Here is a 17500-nt window from a genome sequence, read left to right as displayed (position 1 = left end):
GCTGCGGCTCCTTCGGCCACTTCTGCGCTTCCTGCCGCTGCTGCTGCGGCTTCTGCCGCTGCTGCTGCGGCTTCTGCCGCTGCTGCTGCGGCTCCTGCCGCTGCTGCTGCGACTCCTGCCGCTGCTTCTGGGGCTGCCGCTGCGGCTGACTCCGGAGCTGCTGCTGCCCCTGCTGCTGTTGCTGCTGCTAATGTCTCTTCTTTTGCTGCTGCCGTCAGCAGGGCGGCGGGCTACTTTGCTTCTGCTGCTGCTCCTGCTGCTGCCCCTGCTGCTGCTGCTGCCGCTCACCGGCTCACTGTGTCTGCTGCTGCGGTGACTGTGCTCGCTGCTGCGGTGGCTGCGCTTGCTGCTGCTGCTGCGGCTGCTGCTGCGGCTGCTGCTGCTCCTGCGGCTGCTGCTGCTTCTGCGCAGCTTGGGGGTTATGCTTCGGCCCCTAGAGGGGCTCTTTCTTTTGGTCTTCTGCGCGGCGCTGCTGCTTCTGCTGCTGCTGCTGCCTCTGCTGTCTCTGCTGCTGCTGCTGCCGCTGCTGCTGCTGCGCCCCGTGCTGCTGCGGCTCCGGCTTCTGCTTCTGCTGCGGCTCTTCGCAGCTGCTCCCACGGAGTTGCTCCTGCGTTTGCTGCCTTTGCTGCTGTTGCTGCCGCGCGTGCTGCTACTGCTGCTACTGCTGCTGCTGCTGCTGCTGCTGCTGCTGCGGATAGGAGATGCCGGTGGGGCTGTTTTCTTTGACTGGTTCTTCACAGCGTCAACGTTCACTGCTGTTTCAGCGGCAAGTGCAGCAGCAGCAGCAGCTGCTGCTGCTGCTGCTGCCTTTCGCGCCTCTATTGCCTTCGCGATCTTGCTCTTCTCCCGCTGCTGCTGCTCGCCCTGCTGCTGTTCCTTCTGTTGCTCCTGTGGCTGCTCCTGCTCCTGCTGCTGCTTCTCCTGCTGCTGCTTCTCCTGCTGCTGCTTCTCCTGCTGCTGCTTTTCCTTCTGCTGCTTCTCCTGCTGCTGCTGCTGTTTGTGCTTGTTTGCTGCTGCTGGCTCTGACCGTTTGCTGCTGTGCCGTTTCTGCCGATCAGCGTGCTTGTGGGTTGCTGCTGTTGACTTTTTGCTGCTGGGTGAAGCATGCTTGTCTGCAGCAACAGCAGCAGGCGCCGGTGCTGCTGCTGCTGCTGCTGCTGGTGCTGCGGCTGCTGCTGGCGTGGGCGGCGCCTCCTTCGGAGCAGCAGCTGCTGCTGCTGCTTTCCGTTTGTTGCTGCGTTTGGCATCAGCTGGGTCTGCCTTAGCAGCAGCAGCTGCATCGCTGCTGCTGCTGCTGGCCTTGTCACCGCTGCCGCCTTTGGCTTTGGAGCTGCTGCTGCTGCTGCTGCTGCTGCTATTGCTGCTGCTGCTCTGTTCCTTGCTGCTCGTTTTCTGTTTGGGGCGTTTGTCCTTTTTAATTCGCGTCTGCTTGCCTTCACCGCCTTGCTGCGTCTGCTGCTGCGGCTGGGCCTTCCTCTCGCTCTCCTTCCCGTTCCCCCGCTGCTGCTGCTGCTGCTGCTGCTGCTGCTGCTGCTGCTGCTCGAAGTCTGCGTCGGACTCCTCCTCGTGGTCCGTCATCCACTCCGCGTCGGGCCCCGTCAGGCCCCTCCCCGAAAGTAAATCAGAAATGGAAGTCCAATCTGGATGGTCTTTCCAGTTGCACTCTTCGAGAGCTGTCTGTACAGCCAAGCGCGCCGCCGCGTTCAGCCGCCGGACGCTGCAGCAGCAAACTTGAACTTGAACTTTTTTCTGAGAAACTTCGCGGAAACTTGCGCGAATTTGCGCAAAAGTAGTTTAAAATGAATAAATATTTAAATTAAAATCAAAATGAAAAGAAATGGACAAGAGATTGGCGCGGATCGGAGGCAGGAGGCACACTGACAGCTAAGGAACTTGAACTTGAATTCGAAGAGCCAGCAGCGAAGTAGACCGGAAAAAGAAAACGAAGTTGAAATTAAATTCAAGTTTTCAAAAAAATGAATTTTATTAATTTTAAATTCTTTCAATTAATTTGACTTGGGCAGAAATTGAATTCAACGAAGTGCAAGTTGAACAGGAGTTGACCACGGAAACCGCAGGGAATTGAATGCCAACTGAAGCTAAATAAATGAATCTAAATGCAAATTAAATGCAAATTAAATAAATATAATTTACAATTAAATTAAATGCAAATTAAATGCAAATTAAATGCAAATTAAATGCAAATTAAATGCAAATTAAATGCAAATTCAACAAAATGGAAAAACGAGAAGCTGCAGCAAAGAGGCAAAGGCTCTGCTGCTGCTGCTCGGCTCGGGCCTCCCCAGTCCTTTAAATTTGAATACTGGCAAAATTTTGAATTAAATAAATTAAAAAAATTATATTTTTATTTTATTTGACATTTAAAATGCATTTTAGTGCCAAAAAGACAGAAAAAGAGGCATTTTATTCATTATGGACTTATTTGCTGCAGCAGCTGCAGCAGCAGTTCCAGCAGCAAAAAGTGAAGTAAAAACGCGGAAAAAAGGGCAGCAGCAGCAGCAGCAGCAGCAGCAGCAAGGGAGCAGCAGCAGCAGTCTTCAGAAGCAAAAAAGTTGGAAAAAAAAAGAAAAATAATAAAAAAGAATTTGAAAACAAATTCGAAAAAGTCTCACCCAGGGGCTATCTCGTCGTAGGCCAGCCGAAAGTCCCTTATCTTCGAAGGCAAAACCCAGCAGTAGCTGTTCACCGCCAGACGCAGCGCCTGCACACACACCAACCACTGCTGCTGCTGCTGCTGCTGCTGCTGTTGCTGCTGCTGCTGCTGCTGCTGCTGCTGCTGCTGCTATTGCTGCTGCTGCTGGTGCTGGTGCTGGTGCTGCTGCTGCTGGTGGCGGTCGTGCTGTTGTTGCTGCTGCTGCTGCTGCTGTTGCTGCTGCTGGTGTTGTTGCTAGTACTGCTGCTGGTTTTGGTGCTGTTGCTGCTGCTGTTGCTGCCACCGATGGTGCTGCTGCTGCTGCTGCTGGTGTTTTTGCTGAAGCTGCAGGTGCTGCTGCTGATGATATTGATGCTGCTGGTGTTGCTGCATGTGTTGCTGCTGATGTTCCAGCTGCTGCTGCTGCTGCTGCAGGTGTTGTTGCTGATGCAGCAGTTGCTGCTGCTCGCAAGGCTGCAGTTGCTGCTGCACTACCAGTACTACCACTGCTGCTGCTACTCCTGCAGCTACGCTGCTGCTGCTGCTGCTGCCCGTGCAGCAGCAGCAGCAGCAGCTGCTGCTGCTGCTGCGCGCAATGCCAGCGCCGCTGCCACCGCCGCTGTCACTGTGCCACCCCTGCTGCCACCCCACCGCCACCGCCGCCGCTGCCGCCGCCGCTTTTGCTGCTGCTGCTGCTGCTGCTGCTGCTGCTGCTGCTGCTGCTGCTGCTGCTGCTTACGAGGAGGCGGCCAGGCCTGTGGGCCCTGAGCTCTGGGGGCAGCGGCGGGTTAAGGAAAGGGTCTTCGGGGCTGCAGAGCAGCGCCGGCCACCAGGGCAAGCTTTGCTTCTTGAGCCAAACGAGGGGCTCCCCGCGTTTGCCCACGACTCTGGAGAAGCTGTGCTGCAGCAGGCTGGCCTGCTGCTGCTGCTGCTGCTGCTGCTGCGGCAGCAGCGGCAGCAGCGGCAGCTTCGCCTTCCGCTTCTTCGGAGCCCCGCCTGACGCAGCAGCACACGCACACCCGCACACCTGCTGCTGCTGCTGCTGCTGCTGCTGCTGCTGGCTGAGGGGCGCCCGCGGCGCTGCGCTGCAGCCAGCTGCCGGCCCGCTGCTGCCGCTGCTGCTGCTGCTGCTGCTGCTGCTGCTGCTGCTGCTGCTGACTCACCTTCTGGAGGGGCAGCGGAAGCCCGCGGGCCCCGCAAAGGGCGCTTTTCGGGCATTTGGCTGCTGCGAAAATCCAAAGAAAAAAAGTGAAGAGAAAAAGCGCTGGGGAGTGGAGGCGAGGGCGGCGGGGTGTCTAGACAGCTGGCAGCAGCAGCATGCTGTTGGTCTGCAGCCCCGAGCAGCAAAGGGGAAGCAGCAGCAGCAGCAGCAGCAGCAGCAGCGGGAGGGAAGCAGCAGCAAGCTGCTGCGGCAGCAGCGGCCGCGAGAACGGCGGAGAAAGGCGAGTCCGACGGAGCTCGCGGGCAACGCGGCCGCTGCTGCTGCTGCTGCTGCTGCTGCTGCTGCTGCTGCTGCTGCTGCTGCCCGCCTCCGGCCCCCAGAACTGCTGCGAAGGCCAAACAAACCAAAACAAACTCAAAAAAGATCCCAACTAACTTTGCATGCAGAGCTTTCGCTGCGGCCGCGAGCTGGCGGCCGGAGCGGCGGCCACGCCCCCAGGCCTCGCCGCAGGGCTGGCAGCAGCAGCTGCTGCTGCTGCTGCTGCTGCTGCGCTGCAGCGGGAGAAGCAGCAAACCGCTAAAACTTGGATTTTTATTCAATTATTTTGCAATTAATCCCACTTGAGGTGAATTGTTCTCCAAGTAAACTCCAGATCGCTCGCGAATCGCCCCGCCTTCGCTTCCCCGCAGCAGCAGCTGCTGCGCAGGTCACTGCAGCAGGCGGGGGCCTTTGCTGCTGCTGCTGCTGCTGCTGCATGCTGCAACTTGCATTTTTTATTGTCTTTTTTGCTTCATTTGCTGCCAATATTTGTCTCCCGGCTTCCTGCGGTGCCTTTCTGCTGCTGCTGCTGCCCCTGCTGCTGCTCTGCTGCTGCTGCTGAAGACACGGGTCCGCTGCACGGCTGCCGCGCATGCCTCCTGCGGCTGCTGCTGCTGCTGCTGCTGCTGCTGCTGCAGCAACAGCGCTGCAGCAGCAAGCACTTCCAGGATGCTGGCTTACGATGGGCTGCTGCAGCTCCGCTGCCGAGTGGCCTTCCACCTTCAGTGTATGTACACTAGAGCAGTCTTGCTAAAACAATGAAAATAGAGTTCTGCAGCTTCGCAGTGTAGAATTGGCCCTCTAAAACAGCAGCAGCAGCAGCAGCAGCAGCAGCAGCAGCAGCAGCAAGGGCTGCTGCTGCAGTGGGGCTGCTGCTTGGTAGAGTAGTTGAAACTTCCTCACTCAAGAGCTCCAGCTTTTCTTACTTGAAGACGAAATCTTTTGAGTCTTTGCTTCAGCACTTTCGCCTTTCTGCTGCTGCTTTCTTCCAAAAGAAAATAAGTCAAAAGGACTTCAACTCAAATCCAACAAAAGGCCTTTTTTGGTTTTTAGTTAATTTGAAAGTTTGAAAAGTTCCTCATGATGGATTCATCTTGTGTTCAAAACATGCATTATAATTCGCCAAGGAAGATCTTCTCTTCTCCAGAATTCATTTATGTCATTTAATTCTTTTCTATTATTGTGGAAAGGAGCAGCAAAGTGCAGAGTTTGCAATTAAGGAAGAAACTTTAAAGTGGCGAAATTCAAGTTGCGCTGCAGCGGAAACCTGAACAAAATGGAAAGCTGAAGCCGCTAAAAAGGCGCAAACGGAGAGAAACTGGTGAAATAAAAGCAGCACTTTGCAAAATTATTTGTTGGATTTTCGAAAAAGGTCTTCAAAGATTCTTTTGAGGAGAATTCAACTTCGTGTCAGTTGCGTTCCACGCGGAGCTGCGCATACACCCGAACAGCGCCTGCGCAGCGCGCCGCGAGGAATCCGCGGGAATCTGCACTTCTTTGAATTTGAATTTGCCAAAAAGAATTTCGAAAAGTGAAAACAAAGTTCTGCGGGAATGGCCGGCTCGGGGGCCCTTTGGATTTCGGAAAACGGCGCCGCTGCAGCTCCAAACGAGCCCTTCAAGAAGCGGCGAAAGCTGCACGCGGGGGGCTCCGTCTTCGCCTTTATTGGCGCGGAGTTTTGGCATTTGTCGAAACTTGAAGAAAGAAAAAAACTCCAGACTTTCTTGCTGCCCTTCGGGGCCCCCCGAGCCGAACTTGAATGCCCAGCCCTCAGCCTCCCGCAAGCCGTCCGCTTTCTCGTGCGATCCGCCACTCCAGCGCTTCCTGAGCAGCTTCGGAGGCTTCCTGCTGCTTCCTTTTCGGATTTGAAGAGAAAGACTTTCCAAAAAAGGCCTCGAGACCCGCCACCAAAGGCCCCTTTGCTGCGCCCCGCCTGCTGCAGCTGCAGCAGGCCGTCAGATCTGCAGCAGCAGCAGCAGCTCAGAAGCAGCTGCTGCTTCCAGACCTCCCTTTCGCCTGCTGCATTCAGCAGCAGCAGCAGCAGCAGCGGCAGCAGCAGCAGCAGCAGCAGCTTCCCTGCCCTTCTCTCTCCCTCAGCAGCAAACCCTCAACTGCCTCCACGAAGTGACGCAACAGAAGCTTCTGCATGCCCAGGCTCTTTGCTGCAGTGCCCCTCTTTGCTGCAGTGTCCTTCTTTGCTGCAGCACAACTCTTTGCTGCAGCACAACTCTTTGCTGCAGCACAACTCTTTGCTGCAGTGCAGCTCTTTGCTGCAGTGCCCCTCTTTGCTGCCTGCGAGGAGTTTGGCGCGGCGGCTTCGTTTTGAGCTGGGGCTTCATTCTGCTGCAGTGAGTTTTGCTGCTGCACTTCCCACTTTTCAAGAAAAGCATTTTGCTGCTGCTTCCTTGCTGCTGCTTCCTTGCTGCTGCTTTCTTGCTGCTGCTGTCCAGACTATTCCTTTTGAAAGACTGCCCAAGAAGCTGCCCAAAGCCCCCCCGCTGCTGCTTTGGACAAAAGCCCGCAGCAAGTTGCTGCGCGGGAGGAAGCAGGGGGCCGCAGCAGCAGCAGCAGCAAGTTTCAGCTGCTGCTACTTCAGGCGAGGCGCTGCAGCAGCAGCAGCAGCAGCAGCTTCTGCAGCTGCGCCTCTTTCGCCTCTTTTTCCCCCAGAAGAACTTCAGTTGGAGCTCGAAAGCTGCGAAACGGGATGTGTTGTTGTGGCAGTGCCCTGCTGCAGTGGAAGCAGCAGCCCTGCTGCTGCTGCTGCTGCTGCTGCTGCTTCGCTTTTCGCGTTTCCGCCGCCGCTGCTGCCGCTGCTGCACAGCAGTAAGTTGACTTCAACTCAAGTTGAATTTATAATGGCAGCTTTAATGGACCAATTGGCACTTTTAATGGACCAATGGTCTCAGGAAAAAGTTCAAAACTTGGAGAAATATTTGCAGAGCAGCACGAAGCAGCAGCACGAGAGGCAGCAGCGCTGCTGCTGGAGTTTCTCTGCATGGCGGAAAGCTGCAGCGCGGAAACTTCGGGGAAAATAAAAGAAAAGCAGCAAAATAATACTTCATTAGATCCCATTTTTGATTTTAAATCTTATTTTGAAGAAAAAAAGAAGAAATTCGACATTTATTTGCCCCAGGCATGAGCTGTTCCGATTTTTTTTTTGAATTTCAATTCAAGTTTTTGCGCAGTCGAAGGAAGAGGCACAAGCGGCTTCACAAGGCCCCTCAAATGATTCAAATTCGGGTTTGTTTTTATTTATTTATTTTTATTTTCAAATCTAAAAAAGTAATTCATTAAAGCTGCTTCAGACGCAAAGCCGCAAGCAGCAGCAGCCGTTCAAACTGCTGCTGCTGCTGCTGCTGCTGCTGCTGAGGCAGCGCCGGGAAGCGAAAAAGAGAAGGACGAAGCAGCAAAAAGAATTTCAGGAATTGTTCTGGAGAGCCAAAGAAATTCGGAACACAGCTCTGTTTCCTTCAAGTTGCTGCTGCCAGCAGCAGCAGCAGCAGCAGCAAACGAAGCTGCTGCTGCTCAGGAGCAGCAGCGGGGAGCTGCCCCAGAGGGCGAAGAAGACAGTGAGATTATTTATTTAATAAATAAAATAAAAAGACAAAGAAAAGCCGCTGTTGCTGCTGGTTATCTGCTGCTGCTGCGCTGCGAAGTCTTTCAAATTCCGGACTTGAATTATTTTTCAATTTCCAATTTGCTGCTGAAGTGCTGCTGCAAGAAGACCCCGAGCTGCTGCAGCAGCTGGCCAAAGGCTTCCGCCGCCTCATTTCCCGAAAGGCTCTTCGCCAGGAAAAGGAAGCAAAGCGCCGGCAAGGGCTGCGGCAGCAGCTGCAGCAGCTGCAGCAGCTGCAGCAGCAGCAACAGCTGCAGCAGCAGCAACAGCTGCAGCAGAAGCAGCAAAACGAAAGCAAAGAGCTTCAAGAGATAAAAGACAGTGAGACAAAAGTCAATTAGTGCCTAAAGTCCATTCCTTGCTGCTGCTGCAGCTGCGCCACTTTCCCCACATCTGCTGCGCTTTTCCTCCTGTTCTTGCTGCTGCTGCTGCTGCTGCCTGTTGCTGCTGCTGCCTGTTGCTGCTGCTGCCTGCTGCTGCTGCTGCCTTGTTGTGCTGCTGCTGCTTCTACTCTTGCTGAGTCTGCGCACTTCAGGCCAAGAGGAAGCCTCGCCTCTGCAGCAAATGGCAGCAATTGATAATGTTCTCTTTTGCTGCTCTGCAGCAGATCTTCAAGAAGATTCTCTTTTTGTTAACATTCAAGACTGGACTGCAGCGCTCCTAGCAGCAACGCAGCAGCGAGCTGCGGCCTGCAGCAGCCTGTGGCAGCAGCAGCAGCAGCAGCAGCAGCAGGAGCAGCGGGAGCAACAGCAGCAGCAGCAGCGGGAGCAGCAGGAGCAGCGGGAGCAGCAGCAGCAACAGCAGCAGCAGCAGCGGGAGCAGCAGCAGCAGCAGCTGCTGCTGCTGCAGAGGGTAGGGAGCGGGTGTCCCCCTGCTGCTGTCGTTGCTGCAGCAAGGACAGCAGCAGCTCGCGTTGCTGCAGCAGCAGCAAGAGCCTTTGGCTACCACTTCAGCAACAAAGGTAAGAACAGCAGCTTTTCTTTTTTTCTTTATTTAATTTATTTAATTTATTTAATTTATTTAATTTATTTAATTTATTTAATTTATTTAATTCATTTAATTTATTTAATTTATTAATCTGTTGGTGGCTAAGATTTGGCATTTGAGGCAACAGCAGCAGAAAAAGCAGCAGCACTTTTCCCCGTAAGATTTCATTTTCTTCAAACTTTCAAAAGAGCTTCCTCCCTTATGCTGCTGCTGCTGCTGCTGCTGCTGCTGCTGCTGCTGCTGCTGGTGCTGCAGCAAGAGAGGACTGAATCGGCGCTGTTTGACTTGTTTGCTGCTGCTGCTGCTGCCTGCGCCCTCGTGCTGCTGCAGCAGCAGCTTCTGGACGGGGGTGAGCTGCTGGCTTTTGTTTTATTTTATTATTTTATTTTATTTTTAAATTTAAAATCAATTTAATTTATTTTTAAATTTATTTTAATTAATTTGTTTCATTCTTTCAGGAAAGCTGCAGGCCCGCTGCTTCCTTTCGCAGCTCTTAGCAGCACATCCGTGTCTTCAGGGGCCCCTTTCAGTTGCTGCAGCAGCACTTCTTTCGTGAGCAGCAGCAGCAGCAGCTTTTTCATTATTCTTTTAATACAAAAGTGACTGTAATTTGCTGCTGCTGCTGCTTAAAAGCTGCTGCTGCTCATGTGCCTATGAGTGCCTGCTGCGCAGCAGCAGCAGCAGCAGCAGCAGCAGCAGCATTCTGCTGCTGCTGCTGCTGCTTTCGTGCACTCTTCGCTTCTTTTCATTTCCCCTCATGCGATTTCCTTCTGCAGGCCAGAGCCAGGGGCTCCCCTTGGCGCAGCAGCACCCCCAGCAGCAGCAGCAGCAGCAGCAGCAGCAGCAGCAGCAGCAGCAGCAGCAGAGAAAAAGAAAAGGAACAGCAGCAGCGGAGAGTTGAATGCAGCAAAAGTTTCCGTCGTGGCAAATTGCTGCCGCCTTTTTCCCCGCGTTTCCGTTTTTGTTTCTTTTGATGGGTAATAAATAAACAGAATTAATAATAAAATAAATAAATATTTAATAATAAATGAATAATAAATAAATAATAAATAATAAGTAATAAATAAATGATAAATAAATAATAAATAAATAATTAATAATAAAAATAATACTAATAATGGCAATAATAATAATAGTAATAGCTGCAGAGCCTAATCGATTTTCGTGCTGCAGTTAAATGCTTGCTGCTGCACTTATTAATTTGCTGCTGCAGGCTGCTGCAGCCGCTGCAGCAGGAGCTGCAGCAGCAAGGATTTCATTTCGAAGTTTTGGGGCGGGAGGAATCAGCAAAAGAGAGGCAAGCAGCTTGTGCTGCTGCTGCTGCTGCTGCTGCTGCTGCTGTTGCTGCTGTTGTTGCTGCTGCTGCTGCTGCTGTGCGCGCTAGGGCCAATGTGCCAGCATCAGCAGCAGCACGTGCTGCTGCAGATGTAATAATTAAACAAATTTTTAATTATCAAATTGTGGCTGCAAGTGCATGCACAACTGCTGCTTGCTGCTTTCACAGCTAGCCCGCAATCCTCTGCTGCTGCTGCTGCTGCTGCTGCTGCTGCTGCTGCTGCTGCATTTCGCTTCTTTATATCTTTTTGCTGCTCCACACTCGCCCGCTCTCAGGCTGCAGCAGGCTGCTGCTGCTCCTTACCTGCTGAGCCACAAGTCCCAGGCGCCGCTGCTGCAGCAGCTGCAGCAGCAGCAGCAGCAGCAGCAGCAGCAGCAGCGCTTCCTCGTGGCCTTCAGCGCGTGCAGCCCTCTGGTGAATCTCTTGCCGAATTAAACTCAATAAAACAATTTTCAATTTTAAATTAACTAATTAATTAATTAATTAATTAATTAATTAATTAGTTAATTAATTAATCAATTAATTAATTTATAATTAAAAGCTGTTTGTTTAACTAAATATATAATTTTAAAATTTGATTTATTTAAATTCTTTTCCCCAGGACTTCCCCGATGGCATCAACTTGCACCTGCGGCAGCAGCAGCAGCAGCAGCAGCAGCAGCAGCTGCAGCAGCAGCTGCTGCCGAAGCGGCGGGGCCATTCTTTGCGGTATTTGGCGAATTTAAAAAAATAAATAATTGAAAATAATTAAAATAATTAAAATAATTAAATAATTTAAATATAATTTAAACAATTTAAATAATTTAAGTAAATAATATTCATTTTAATTCAAATTCATTTCAACTCAGACTCCTTGTGGACCCCGAGGCGCACAGCTCTGCTGCTGCTGCTGCGCTGCTGTGCTGCTTGGGCAGAGCGGCGAAGCAGCAGCAGCAGCAGCAGCTGCTGCAGCAGCAGCAGCAGCAGCTGCTGCAGCTGATTGAGCCGGGCTTGTTGGTGAGACTGGAAGCAAAAGCAAAGAATAAACAAATAAAAATAAATAATTTATAATTCAAAAAATAAATAAAGAGAAATAATGAACAACTCCTTTGCCCCCTTTCTGAGGTGTACGTACACCCCAACTTGCGCAGGCCGTCGGCGCCCCACACTTGCTGCTGGATGTGTCTTTTAGGTGAGAAGTGCTGCAGCAGCAAAATGCAACTGAGACCACTGCTGCTGCTGCTGCTGCTGCTGCTGCTGCAGCTGCTTCGTGGTTGCTGCTGCTGCAGACACAAAGATGCTGCCGAAGAAACTCCTGGAGCTCTCGGTGCGGCCAATTCCCACTTCAAAACAAACCCCACAAACTCAAACCCTCCTTGCTGCTGCTGCTGCTGCTGCTGCTGCTGCTGCTGCTGCTGCTGCTGCTGCTGCAGATGCACACGAGGCGCTGCCTGGTTGTTGCAGTGGGCCTTTCTGCTGCTGCTGTTCTTCCGCTGAGTGTCTGGAGCCAGTCTTTAGAAAGGCAAGAAAAGGAAATTTGATTTTATTTCTTTTTAATCTTTTAAAAAGATTAATTAATCAATTTAACAAATATAATTAATTGATTTAATAAAAGGATTGATTAATTAATTTAATAAAAAGAATTAATTAATTAATTCAATAAAAAGAATTAATTAATTAATTAAAAGAACTAATTAATTAATTTAATAAAAGAATTAATTAATTTCTTTTTAATTCTTTTTTTTCATTCTCAAACTCCGCCAGAATGGAAGTCGACGTCCTTTGCTGTCCCTCCTTCGCTGCTGCAGGTACTCCAGCATTTGCAAATAAAACAAATAAATAAAAACAAATAAATAAAAAACAAATGAATAAAAAAATAAATAAACAAACAAATGAATAAATAAATAAATAAATAAATAAATAAATAATAAATAAATAAATAAATAAATAATAAATAAATAAATAAATAAATAAATAAATCAAAAAAGGCCTTTAAGTTTTTGTCTTTGCAGCGGCTCTTCTGCTGGCGCTGCTCCAGAGGATTCAAAGTAATGAATTTCAGTTTTCAGATTTTTGGATTTTATTTTTGAATGGAGAATTTCTTTTCATTTTCGGAGTTTTATTTTGCATTTTAAATATTTATTTTAATTTTGGATTATTTTCTTTTTTGAAATATTCCATTATTCAACTTTTTCGATTTGATATGGACTTGCATGCAGAAGCCGGCGCAGGGGGCCCCTCCCCCGTGGCGCTGCCGATAACTTACCTGGCCTATCACCAGCTTCTTCAGTGAGAAAACAAAAAGAAAATAAAAAAGAATAAAACAAAAGAATTGTTTTTATTTTAAATTGAAATAAATCTTTTGCGAATTGAAATTCGACAAAACGAATCCGCAGGCAGCCCGGCATGTGCGCGTACACCGCAGGTGTCTGTACAGCGCACTTGAAAGCCACCCAGAACCTCCAGCCGCTCGACGGGCTCTGCGAAGGCTCAGTGCGTCACTTTTGTTTAAATTGAAAGTTTAAAAAGAATTAAATGCATTTTAATTCATTTAAAATGCATTAACGGAGAAAATCCGTTTCTTTTCACCCAGAGCGCCGCCACGCAGCCGCGGCAGACAGACCACTGGCTCGCTCGCCGCGCAGCCAGAATAAGGGCTTAATCTCGCCCAGTTTCTTTGAAATAAATATAAATATTAAAACAATTTGATGAAAATAATTCAAAAGTAATAAAAAAAAGAAATTATTTTCATTTTACGCGAACGAGAAATTCTGTCCTTCTGCAGAGGCTGAGCGCGGCGGCGGCGAAGTACGCCAGGTGGGAAAGTGCATGCATGCTTTTACTTCTTTCATTTCAGTTATTTATTTTCTTTTATTTCATTTTAATTTAATTTAATTTAAATTATTTTTTTTCTTTATTTCGTTTTATTTCACTTCAGAGAAAACCTCCACATTGAGGCCCCCCTCATCTCCCACTGGCGCTTCCCACCTGCAGCCAAACCGGCTGCAGAGGCGGAGCCCCAGCAGCAGCAGCAGCAGCAGCAGCAGCAGCAACAACAGCAGCAGCAGCAGCAGCAGCAACAGCAGCAGCAACAGCAGCAAATTAGCTGAGCGTTGCGAGCCCTCGCCTGACGCTGTTTCTTTGTTCATGTCTCTCTTCTTTTAAACCTTTTAAATAAAATGAAAAACTATAATTATATTATTTAATAATATTTAATAATGTTTAATAATATTTAATATTTATATTTTAGGGTTTAGGGTTTAGGGTTTAGGGTTTAGGGTTTATATATTAAATTTAATAGAAGTGGGAGCAGCAAAAACGAAGTAAATAGCGACTGAGACAAAAAGGAATAAAAGCAAAGGGCTTATTATTGGAGTTCGTTCACGCCCCCCCGCCTCCTCCAAACCCTAAACCCTAAACCCTAAACCCTAAACCCTAAACCCTAAACCCTAAAGGACAAAGCAGCCAGCTTTATTTGTCTTTGCTGCTTTCGTCATTCGCTCCTAAAGACAAAAACAAAAACACAAACAGAGGTTTTATTTCTTCTCCCTTTCCTCCCCCCCTTTCGACCTTCGAGGGTTTAGGGTTTAGGGTTTAGGGTTTGTCTGGGTTTAGGGTTTAGGGTTTAGGGTTTGCCTGACCCCGTTCCTTTTCCTGTGCGTCTAAAAGCCTCATTGTCCTGAACGCATGCAAAGGAAAACAAAAACAAACAAAATGAAAATTAAATTAAATTCTTTTCAGGAAATTAAATTAAATAAAATTCTTCTGCAAACCCCCCGCAGCACTCGAGCCGCTCAGGTGTACGTACACCTCAGCACCAAACAAAAGCTCCTCGCTCCGCCGCCGCCGCCGCCGCCGCCGCCGCCGCCGCCGCCGCAGCAGCAGCAGCAGCAGCAGCAGCAGCAGCAGCAGCAGCAGCAGCAGCAGCAGCAGCAGCATTGCAGCAGCAGCAGCATTGCAGCAGCCGCAGCAGCAGCAGCAGCAGCAGCAGCAGCAGCAGGGGGAGTGGCGCACCAGTTGAAGACGGCGAGGAAGGCCAGCAGCAGCAGCAAAAAGCCCGCAACTAAGTTGAAAACAAAAGAATCTCCAAAACTCAAATATAACAAATAAAAACACAACAGCAGCAAAACTCCGCTGCTCATATTCACCACCTGCAGCACTTTCCCCCGCCCCCTCCCCAACGCCAAGTCCAAAGCCTCGCTCAAACCCAGGGGGCCCCCCTCGGGGGGCCCCCCTGGGGGCCCCCCTGGGGGCCCCCCTGGGGCCCCCCCGGGGGGCCCCCCCGGGGGCCCCCCTGGGGGCCCCCCGGGGGCCCCCTCGGGGGGCCCCTCAGGGGGGCCCCCTGCTGGGTGTTGGTTTGGGAGTTTGCTGCGGTGCATGGGAAGGCGGGAAAGGTTTGTTTTGCTGCTGCTGCGGAGGGCAAACGAGTGAAGACTGTTTGCTGCTGCAGCGGGGCGGTGTTCAGGTTCGGGTGTACGTACACCCGGTTGCAAGCCTGGAAGCGAAGGCTGCGGAGAAAGCCCGTCAGGTCATTTTAAAGAATTAAAAGAATTTAAATTCCGGATTGAACAAAACAGAAGAAAGAGAACGAGGGAAGTGCTCAGCGGGGTACTCGGGGGGCCCCCAGGGGCCCCCGGGCACCTCGGGGGCCCCCCGCCTGCATGCAGCCCCCACTCTGCGGGTTTGCTCTTCTTTTTCCGCTCCGAGGCTCGAAAAAAGCAAAGTTTTGCATTTAAAAGATAAATTGAATTTAATTGGAAATAAAAAGTGCAGTTTCGTGGAGTGTTTCGGTGTCGCTGTTGGCGTGGTTGGGGTGTATGTACAGCTGGCGTGTGCGCGGGCAGTCTGCGGCGGGCGGAGTGGGTTCATTTTTGTTCGTTTTTGTTCGTTTTTGTTCGTTTTTCTTTTAAAAAAGTGGAGAAATTGTTTTTAATTTTGAATTATTTGTTGAGTTTTGCAAGCAGCTGAGCAGAATGTCGCTGGACGAGGTGGAACACCCGGAATTCAAGTTTCTGCTGATCCCGTACGACATCGACAAGCCCGTGCAGCAGCTGATCTTCAAGGGAAAAGAAGCTTCTTTCCGCGATCTTTTGAAAACTCATTTAAATAATGAAAAAATTAATTGTTTAAACAAAAAAAACTTCGACAACTTCCGCGAAGAACTCAAAAAAAAGGCCGACGGAAAGATCGACGACCAGGGCCTCGAGCAAGTCCTCCAGGGCTCCTCCCAGAACTACCAGGTCACTCCTGCTGCTGCTGCTGCTGCTGCTGCTGCTGCTGCTGCTGCTGCTTAAGGCTTCGTTGCTGCTGCTGCTGCTGCTGCTGTTAGTGTTCTCACTGCTGCTGCTGCTGCTGCGGCGCGGGGATTTCAGTTGGAGCCGCCAATGTTGCTGCTGCTGCTGCGCCGCCCCCGCGCGCACCCGCAAACCCTAAACCCTAAACCCTAAACCCTAAACCCTAAACCCTGCTGCTGGCGCGCAGATAATCCCGCTGACGCTGCCAACGAAGGCCAACAACTTCAAAGGAATTAATGCTTACATCGACAGCGTCGGAAGAATTAAAGACATTCCCAAAAACGCCAGAGCTTCCCGCGTCTGCTCCACAGGTGCTGCGGTGTATGTACACCTCAGCTGCTGCTGCTGCTGCTGCTGCTGCTGCTGCTGCAGCGCCGGTGCACGCGCTGTTTCAGCTTCGTCTCCGCGGCTCGGCGTCTTTTGCTGCTGCTGCTGCTGTGCTCTCTGCTGCTGCTGCTATAGACCTAAGAATTGCTGCTGCTTCTGCTGCTCCTGCAAATCTATGAAGTGCTGCTGCTGCTGCTGCTGCTGCTGCTGCTGTTGCAGCTGCTGCAGCTGCTGCTGCCGCAGACCCATGGGCAGCTGCTGCAACTGCTTCCACTTGCTCTAGCTGGCTCCGGCCCTCACCCCAGCTGCCGCTGCTGCTGCTGCTGCTGCTGCTGCCGCTGCTGCTGCTGCTGCTGCTGCTGCTGCAGACATTCGAGGCGACTGCTTCTTGTCTCTGGTTTATGACGATGAAGAAAAGTTCGAAAGACAAAATTTGACTTTGGAGGATTTCGAAGAACTTATGAAAAACCCCCCCGAGGCCAAGGGAAGGTAAATAAATAAAGAAATAAATAAATAAATAAATAAATAAATAAATAAATAAATAAATAAATAAATAAATAAATAATTAATTAATTAATTAATGGTTAGTTGTGGGGTTTTGCTGCTGCTGTTTATTTGCTGCTGCAGATGGAGCGAGACGCAGGCAACGATGCAGCTGCTGCAGCAGCAATCCGGGGCTGCCAAGCCTGAGGAGGGTGGGCGCAGCAGCAGCAGCAGCAGCAGCAGCAGCAGCAGCAGCACTAGCAGCAGCAGCAGCAGCAGCAATTGTGCCAGTAGTAATAGTGCTTCTAATTCAAAAGCAGAGTCAAAGTGCCTCCAGTAGCTGCGAAACAGTAGTCACAGAAACGCCAAAAAGACGCAGGTGCTGCAGCAGCAGCAGCAGCAGCAGCAACAGCAGCAGCAGCAGCAACAGCAGCAGCAGCAGCAGCAGGAAAGGGACATTTGTTTTGCGGGAAAGTATTTATGTTTTGCTTTCAGCGCCGCGGAAGCTGAAGTGCGAAAACTGCGGAAAAGAGGTGGGCTTTGGGGTGTATGTACACCTCGCGGGTGTACAGACGGCCCGCGCGTTGGGGTGTACGTACACCTCGCGGGGTGTACGGGGGCTGCCGGCGTCGCCGAAAAGGCCAAATGGACCGGAAAAAAGCGAATAAAAAGAAGCAAAAGAGGAAATAAATCATTTAATTTTCTTTTTTATTCAAAATGATGCATTATTTGTTTGTTTTTGCAATTCTTTTGCTGCTCAGGACCTGCCGCTGAAGAAGTGCAGCAAGTGCAGCAAGTCGTTCTACTGCAGCGTGCAGTGCCAGCGGCAGGACTGGCCTCTCCACAAGCGCATTTGTTCCAATTAATTGTTTATTTTATTTATTTATTTTATTTTATTTATTTATTTTATTTATTTATTTTATTTATTTAATTATTCTTTTCTTCCAAAGTTCAAAACACTCAGCGCGAGGCCCCAGCCGCGCCTGGAGCCGTTTACACAGCTGTCCGGGAAGTGGATCTGCTGCTGCAGCAGCAGCAGCTGCTGCTGCAACTGCTGCAGCAGCAGCAGCAACTGCAGCAGCAACTGTCGCAGCAGCAGCTGCAGCAGCACCGGCAACTGCTGCAGCAGCAGCTGCAGCAGGAACTGCAGCAGCACCGGCAACTGCTGCAGCAGCAGCTGTAGCGAAACTGCAGCAGCACCGGCGACTGCTGCAGCAGCAGCTGTAGCAGGAACTCTTGCAGCAGCAGCAGCAGCTGCAGCAGCAGCTGCAGCTGCAACTGCAGCAGCAGCAGCAGGAACTGTTGTTGTTTAATTTGAATTACAATTCGGTGTTATTAGCCCAAG

The 17500-nt window shown here is 50.4% G+C and overlaps 3 protein-coding genes across 3 annotated transcripts in view; 2 read left to right on the top strand and 1 right to left on the bottom strand.

Annotated features, from left to right (window-relative positions):
• Positions 1-4727, bottom strand: part of ENH_00013350 (hypothetical protein, conserved) — a gene marked incomplete at both ends in the record, with an annotated part of 6548 nt that extends 1821 nt beyond the window's left edge. Inside the window, 5 exons of the mRNA XM_013584233.1 lie at positions 1-1677; positions 2634-3239; positions 3393-3649; positions 3817-4200; positions 4436-4727. The exon at positions 1-1677 is cut by the window's left edge and continues 333 nt beyond it. Coding sequence (XP_013439687.1) covers positions 1-1677; positions 2634-3239; positions 3393-3649; positions 3817-4200; positions 4436-4727 — 3216 coding nt within the window. The remainder of the gene's footprint in view (positions 1678-2633; positions 3240-3392; positions 3650-3816; positions 4201-4435) is intronic.
• Positions 4728-5686: 959 nt separating this feature from the next.
• On the top strand, positions 5687-14161 carry ENH_00013340 (hypothetical protein, conserved; the record flags this gene model as incomplete). Its single annotated transcript, XM_013584232.1, has 13 exons — positions 5687-6481; positions 6584-6956; positions 7439-7702; positions 7843-8034; positions 8285-8710; positions 8843-9085; positions 9195-9288; positions 9513-9713; positions 9950-10033; positions 11341-11378; positions 12477-12544; positions 12837-12868; positions 13867-14161. 13 exons carry the CDS (start codon positions 5687-5689, stop codon positions 14159-14161), a joined length of 3105 nt encoding a protein of 1034 aa, XP_013439686.1.
• Positions 14162-15024: 863 nt separating this feature from the next.
• ENH_00013330 (zinc finger MYND domain-containing protein, putative) lies at positions 15025-17021 on the top strand (the record flags this gene model as incomplete). The annotated part of the gene is made up of 6 exons (XM_013584231.1): positions 15025-15291; positions 15533-15656; positions 16041-16161; positions 16300-16367; positions 16651-16688; positions 16917-17021. The coding sequence occupies 6 exons, from the start codon at positions 15025-15027 to the stop codon at positions 17019-17021; spliced, it is 723 nt and encodes a 240-aa protein (XP_013439685.1).
• Between the last annotated feature and the right edge of the window lie 479 nt (positions 17022-17500).

The sequence above is a fragment of the Eimeria necatrix genome, genomic scaffold (genome assembly GCF_000499385.1).
Source record: "Eimeria necatrix Houghton genomic scaffold, Enh_scaff141, whole genome shotgun sequence".
Taxonomy (NCBI): Eukaryota; Apicomplexa; class Conoidasida; order Eucoccidiorida; family Eimeriidae; genus Eimeria; species Eimeria necatrix.
The sequence above is the reverse complement of the archived record's forward strand: the minus strand, read 5'-3'. Positions and strand labels throughout refer to the sequence as shown.